Source organism: Dermacentor silvarum, chromosome 5 (genome assembly GCF_013339745.2).
Source record: "Dermacentor silvarum isolate Dsil-2018 chromosome 5, BIME_Dsil_1.4, whole genome shotgun sequence".
NCBI classification, from domain to species: Eukaryota; Metazoa; Arthropoda; class Arachnida; order Ixodida; family Ixodidae; genus Dermacentor; species Dermacentor silvarum.
In genome coordinates, this window is record NC_051158.1 from 160,842,226 (window position 1) to 160,849,768 (window position 7,543).

At 46.4% G+C, this 7,543-nt stretch overlaps 1 protein-coding gene across 1 annotated transcript; it reads left to right on the forward strand.

Moving 5' to 3' along the window:
• The first annotated feature begins 200 nt into the window (after positions 1–200).
• LOC125945806 (uncharacterized) lies at positions 201–6,343 on the forward strand. The gene is made up of 2 exons (XM_049668097.1): positions 201–525; positions 6,114–6,343. The coding sequence occupies exons 1-2, from the start codon at positions 204–206 to the stop codon at positions 6,341–6,343; spliced, it is 552 nt and encodes a 183-aa protein (XP_049524054.1). The 5' UTR covers positions 201–203.
• Positions 6,344–7,543: the final 1,200 nt, after the last annotated feature.

The window sequence follows — 7,543 nt, forward strand, 5'->3', positions numbered from 1 at the left end:
TTTACTGATAATTATGTGCTGTTTATTTGTTGCATCACATCATTGTTAGTCATCATCATCAGCATCATCATAATCAATTTGGCATTTTTCACACAAGGGTCAACCGTGAAGCTTGCAAGCATCTCACTGGTAGATGAAGAAGAAGTAGACAGAACAGAACCTATTTGCGAGCCATATGCCGAGGACATCATCATCTATTTACGATGTCATCGACCGATGGAGATACGTATGAGTACACTGCCAACACGTCGTCAGAAGACCGGTTCCATTATGCTGAGGGGAACAGCATGAAGGACTATGAGCATGAGACTTCGGATCTGGTCTACCAGGGCGGTCACCAGCATCCCGTTGTACCAGCATCAACACCAGCAGCAGTCTCGGTGAAGGCGAATGGGCGTCGTGGCCTCGCACGGGACAGCCACGTGATGACGACAGCAGCAGTGGCCCCAGCGGAGGCCTACATCTCCAGTGACTATGTCACCGCTCGGGACACGAGCAAGCAGCCGACTCCCAAGCGAACGAAAGGTAATGGAGCACTTGAAAGCAGATAATTACTGTTTAGACACATTTCAAATGTATTCGGCTAGTGTACATATTGTTTTACTCGGGGACTTCATTATTTGGAATGCTAGAAGACGGGAGAATTGCAGAGAATTAACATAGGAGGAAGGTGGCTGATTGTGCCAGGATTTGTACGATATTAAATGAAATCAAAATTTATTTTCTTTCATTGCAAAAGAAGAAGCCCTGTATCAACGCTGCTAAACTAAGCACTTTACGCAGACGGCCATCCCAAGTCAAGTCAATTTATTTCAGCATTTCTTTTGGACAAAAACAAGAATGCTAGGACAAGCACAAAAAAGCTGCTAAGCTGCACCTTGACTGGGTGCTTGCCCCATTACTTGGCAGAAACAAGAGACAGAAAAATACATTTGAGTCAAAAAAAGAGGAATACTTGTAGATTTGAAATGGTCGCGTAAAAAAGAAAAAGGAAAAAAAACACAAAGCACATCATATAAAATACTCAAAAATCTGGAGCCACTGCTCTGCTATAGTATGCCACTGTAAAATATCTGTATAATATAAAATGAACAGTAACGCACAGAACAGCAGCTACAGAAAACGCAAAACACATGACGCAAAATAATTAGAAACGTCATTACAGAAGCAGTAACAGTGAGTGGCTTCAAGGAAACTTCAAAAGTTAAGATAAAAACATTAAAAAACACAACATAAATATTTCAATTTGATTTAATAGTGTAATCATACAGATCCACGAACAGCTTATATTGTCACGTTCTAGGAGAACAGGCAACCTGAAGCGCTGAATTCGAGTCTCTGACCACTAGCTGATAAAAAATCACCGCATATCCACGGGGTGAATGATGATGAGTGGGCGAAGCACCGGAGGAAATTATCGGTAAACCGTGAATCTTCCGTGTGATTCGCCCAGTCTCGCCGCACTAAATCGAACGATTGACTTCCACCAATGATACGCGCCATATGTGACGTCATTCCTATTTTATAACAGCGCCCTTCATTATAATTGCACCATCTCCCGCTTAAGGGGACGCTAGCAGAAACGCGTTAGAAACGTGCAGTACTCTCTAGTAAGGGGGAGAGGCCACAGCGTCTTACGCAGCCGGTTACACATGCCGGAACGTGCACCGCGTTTTCCGACGCCATCACATGACTGCTGAGAGAGTATAACCCCCGTATTCATAAACGCTCCTCGACTTGAACTTGACTTGCCACCGCCTTCAACGCGTTTCGAACACGCTGCCCAAGGCGGTGGCAAGTCAAGTTCAAGTCGAGGAGCGTTTATGAATACGGGGGTAAGGCGGAGAGGCCACAGCGTCTTACACCAGCTTCTTACACGGGCCGTAACGCGCTAGCACAAACGAGTTAGAAACGCGCAGTCTTTCGTTAATGTTGGGTATTTATTGTCATCGTGGTGCGTGTGTCCATGTGCGCTTCGAGGCGTAGTGGTTAGCGGCGCTAGTTCGGAAGCGAGGGGTCTCTGGTTCGATTCCGCGCTACGGAGACAACTTTCAGAATTTTTTTTTTCATAAAAGTAGACGTGGCTACCTACTACTACTACATACTACAGAGGAGGGACAGACCCACACCCTAAGGAGCTTCGCCCCTAAAACGCAAAAACTCAAGCACCCACGCGTGGATCGGAGGAATTTCGTCTGCTTCTTCGCTGGCGCCCGTCAAAGCGGGTGCCGGCGCATGGCGCGTGGACTAGCGCGCGTCTTCGGCTTTCTAATCGTGCAGCATATTATGTTGCAGGGTGTGGCATTATGTATTTAAGAGCACCGACGATTTAGTAGAGAAGTTTTTGATTTTTTGCGGGATATGTTATCTATATCGATATTGTCATTTTCCAGGTCACCTAAAAGGGTAGCTGTGCGCGATTTTAACCTGTTTCTTCCATAACATGTTCTTGAAAAGGGAGTCAGCCAAGTGCTTCTATTTCTGAGTTGATAGGGAATGTCGGATGGTTTTGTTAAGGCACATAATGCAGGAAAGGTGGTTTCGTTTTGCTTAAGACTCTTGTATTTTAATAGTAAAGTCATACAATAGATGAAAAGAACAAGAATTAAAAGAACCCTGGGAGTGTTAGCAAGCGCCACCACTCCAAACCTAGGGGCGGATGTGGAACATCCTTTCTGCCGCAGGCGTCACGAGCACGTGATCTTTTTGGATGATGGCAACTGGACAATAAACCCACATATGCTACCTGAAGACATCAATGTTGCCGGATTCGAGCCCTCGCTATATAATGAATGAGAAGAAAGGGAACTTAAGGGCTCGATTTTTAGCCAGCGATTTTAGCTAGCGCCACCACTCACAAACCTAGGCGGCAGATGCGGAACATCGGCCGCCTAGGTTTGTGGTGGTGGTGCTGTCATGAGTAAGACGCCGGAGGCGAAATAAAAGAAGACGAGGACGATGTGAGCGGAGCGTTCTGAACGGCGCGAGCGCGCGAGGCGCGTGACCCGAGGCGTGATCGAAGGAGAAACGGCGTTGTCTGAGCATTATCGACGTGGTTCCGGGCCAGGAAGGTCGCATCGCCAGCACCGCACTGGCGACGGGAGACTTGGGGGTCTGGCCGAGTCCGTGACGTTGGCCGTCCACGGTGTGGCCGTCGACCTCGGCAAGTTCGGGCGAGGCTCCTGGACGAGCTGCAGCTTCTCACGGCAGGACCAGGCACCCCAGAGAGGCTCCCCCTTCTACGGCAGACCGGCACGTGCGATGATCCCCGGAACGCCACGTCGGCTCTCGGGAAAGGAGCGAGACGGAAGCAGCGGCCGAGCACGTCGCTAGGCCTAACCCGTCACCTCTCCCGGCCACGTCAGCAACAGCGACCGGGTCAAACAGGCTCCGAAGATGAGCGGGTGAACGTACCGACTGCAAGGCAGCCACGACTATGCGACAGTCGGCGAAAAGCAACGACTTCAAGAAAGGCCCAACGAGATTCTCGCCGGGAGAATACGAGCGACGAGGGCGAACTGAGTAAGGACGATACATTCTCGCAGTAGGCCAGAGTTGCCATACGTTCGCGTGGGAAACGCCCAGAATTAGTGTAGGCGTAGTTAAGGACATGTTTAGTGTGGATATTTAGTGATTCATTAGGTTGTTTTTGTTAACCTTTATTTATTCATTGTCTTTTAGTTCTGTGACACTTCAGTTTTAGTTTGAGGTTTTTTGGCTTTCGTGTGAGAATTAAAAAATCTGTTTGCTGTGCTGCCATGCCTCTTCCCTCTCCATCTCTTTTAACACCCGCACGCCTCCGAGATCAGTGACAACGCAAAACACATCACAGGTGCCTAACACTCCCAAGGTAAGTTCTAGGTTCTAGGTAGAATAAGGTAGATTATAGGTAGAATTAGGTAGGCTCTAGGTATAATTGGGTTTTCTCGAACATTAAAATTATAATCCGACGCCTATTGGTAAACAATCCGACGGCGAATCCGACGCCGAATGGTAAAGTCGCACTTTAACTTTTTCTGATGGATTTCATTTTGATAAATTCAATTTTTGTTCACCAAAACCTTGCACCACGTGGAGGGTTAGATGATTTTCTCCGCCACCCTCGATCACACGCCGGTTGGCAACAGCAAATTTTCTGCGCTATCGCGTCAAAAGCCGAGTACGCCTAAGCACTTCTTACGAGTTGTCAATGCGAAAGCATTAGTGTCCCATTGAACGACGCTGAGCGATCCTTCAAGTTTCGCACTGCGAGGAATGCTTGCGTTAATGCTTGTTCTGCCCGCCGTGTATTGGGAGAGTTGACGATGGGGGTGGATCTCGCTGCCTGCCTGTTCGCTCGTTTTGCTGCGTTCCTCCGCTGCCTTACTTGGTCTGCGGTGTACTGGCCGTGTTTCGCTGCTGCCGAGGTGTTGCGGCCCGCCGACGATGTTGATGCGTCAGGCTCCCTAGCGGCACGTGCTGCCCGAGCCATGAAGCGCGAGCCAGCGTCACGAGTGCGCGAGGCTCGCTGGTGTCGTGGCGTCGCAGCCAATGACAAGTTGGGTGCCGATTTTAAATGCGAAGCATTTCTTGGCGAACATTTGCTACTTTGACAGACACTATCTATCTATCTATCTATCTATCTATCTATCTATCTATCTATCTATCTATCTATCTATCTATCTATCTATCTATCTATCTATCTATCTATCTATCTCTCTGTCTGTCTGTCTGTCTGTCTGTCTGTCCGTCTATCTATCTATACATCTATCTATCTATCTATCTATCTATCTATCTATCTATCTATCTATCTATCTATCTATCTATCTATCTATCTATCTATCTATCTATCTATCTATCTGTCTGTCTGTCTGTCTGTCTGTCTGTCTGTCTGTCTGTCTGTCTGTCTGTCTGTCTGTCTGTCTGTCTGTCTGTCTGTCTGTCTGTCTGTCTGTCTGTCTGTCCGTCTGTCCGTCTATCTATCTATCTATCTATCTATCTATCTATCTATCTATCTATCTATCTATCTATCTATCTATCTATCTATCTATCTATCTATCTATCTATCTATCTATCTATCTATCTATCTATCAACTTGGTATGTACCAAAATTGGCATAGTATGAGAGGAGTGTATGACGAAATTAAATGATAGTTTTTGACATGAATATGATGACGTGTGCAATGTAGGTCATGAAACAGCTGCCTATGTCTTGGTGCTCTCATAGTCGTTTCGTTTGGTAGGTACCAAAATTGGCATAGTATAACAGCAGTGTATGACGAACATAAGTAATAGGTCATGACATAAATTGCATGACATACGTGTCATGTAGGTCATGAAAAAGCGGCCTAAAATGACAATGGCCCAGCGAAAAAAACATTAACACTCAAAAACCAATGAAATGGATTCTAACGTGGGTGCTAAGGGAAGGAAACACTAAATGATGATGGTAGAAGTCATAGTCATGAGTATGACTCTGCAAAATGACAATGACTGAGGGAAAAATATTAATACTCAAAAAACAATGTAATGGGTTCTGATGTGGTACAAAGTGAATCAAAAGGCTAAAGATTGATGTTCGAAGTCATAGTCATGAGCATGACTAAGGCTTTCGCCTTGAGGTATCCTAGATAAAGGGACTCCTCAGGACTCATTACATGAATGTCAAGACATGCGTGTCATGTAGGTCATGAAACAACCGCCTACCTTTTGGTGCTCTCATGGCCGTTTCGTTAACATGGTAGGCGCCCTGTTTTCACTGCTACAGACGCCGCCGGCTTTTTCGCTGAATGGGCCATTTGATGCTTCGCATCAGAAACGAAACACGAGGAGCGTGAATACTAACTGCTTATCAAAGCGAAGTGGCTGGTACGCTTAAAAAAGATGGCAGCGGCACTTGCGGATTGCGTCTTTGTTATCATGCGATGTATACGACGCACTAATGAAAATAACGCAGAGCGATTCGTGTCGACCCACTTAGCTTGTTGCCCCTGTTATTCCAGTAACATAAAACAACTACGTAATTTACCTCCTTTGAACGTTTTTATCCAGACTTTGCAGTTCGTGCGAGCGATTTTGGGCTCTTATTTACACCTTCAGATGTTTGTTTGTGTTCAAAATCGTCGTATTCGCAGCTTTCGACGTGGCTTCCCAGGGCGTCTCAGTTGGGCAAGGAGGCCCGGAACAGGGACGCTCCATCTTCGGGATGCCAGCAGGCACGTTCACCCTCTACACCATCCTGATGGCCCTCTTTGTGGTGGCGCTCATTTACGTCTACGTTCTGTTTAGACGGGACCCGGTTCGGCCACCGATAGCCAAGAAGCTGGGCCGGTGGGCCAACGACAGTGCTTCCACTGTCGAATGACGGAAGTGTTGTTACAGAAGTGAATGCATGAAAAGATCGGCTACACTTAACTTGCCTACTCTCGCCTTGTCCTAATTTGACCTAATTTTAGAATCATCTTTAGTGAATGCTAACATTACGAGATTGGTATCTGTTGTGTCTGCGTCATACCCGTCTCGGCGCATGCGCAGTCCGTTTCCTTTCCTTCTTCCCGCTCCCACTTCCTTGCCCACTTCGGGGATAAAAGCAATCGCACACTCCAAATAAACGCTTTGTATGTTCGAACTGTCTGTGCCTCATTAACGGCTCCGGCTCGTGGGCCATTGTTATGCTAGTGCTTAAAAAAAACGTTATCTTGCCCAAAGTACGCGCTCATTATGGTAATATCACATGTCATTTTTCATGCATTTCCTTGTGGAACTCCTTGCCTTTAGTTTTGCAAGACCACATACAAATTTAATAAATGATCTGCAAATGTGTTTTTATTTATTTGCACAAAACAGCACGTAAAAAGCTGCTTTAGCGTTATTATTACACAAAACATGTTTTGTTTAATTTTGAGTGCTTTCTATTGGATGTACAATTATATGAAACGTAAAAAGTATCAGGTGGCCGCTGAAGTTGGAGGGCAGACGACAAGATTCTCGCTCGCTTTGGAACTTGTCGTGTTTTCTCGCCTTTCTTCGCTTGATTCTATGCTGCATTGTAGGTGAGTAAACTTCATTGAGATATGTAATATAGGTGAATGAAAGCGTTTTATGTAGGATTTTTTTAACACGTAATTTGTGTAGCCATATCCACGTTTTAGACGAAGCCTCGTACAACACCAGTCAACACAAGCCTCGCGGACACATAACCCATCATTCCAATGACGGCACATCGCCCTTTAAGAAACTCGCATAGATGGTGGCGCCAGATTACCCATTAAGTGTTATAGTGAGAAACTCTATGGGCGAGGACACTGGCGAGACGCGATCGACCAGATAATGTAGCAGCGTAGCCGGTACACAGCCTGCAGCATTCGCAACGCAGAAACAGTCACCGCAGCAGAGGAGGTTGCCATTGCGCTTGCGCTAGCTGATCCTATTACCAAAGTCGTCATAAGTGATTCTCAACAGGCGATCCGCAACTACGATGCCGGCCGTATCTCTCGCCCGGCATCACACATTCTGCATTCTACTCCCCCCTCCTCCACATCCCGCTTACTCCTGTGGGCTCCAG

What these genes read in the sequence shown, in the direction of transcription:
- LOC125945806 (XM_049668097.1), top strand. Translation starts at nt 204, where the DNA reads ATGTCATCGACCGATGGAGATACGTATGAGTACACTGCCAACACGTCG. An exon ending in GACTCCCAAGCGAACGAAAG is followed by an intron (nt 526 to 6,113) that starts GTAATGGAGCAC and finishes TCGTATTCGCAG; the next exon opens with CTTTCGACGTGGCTTCCCAG.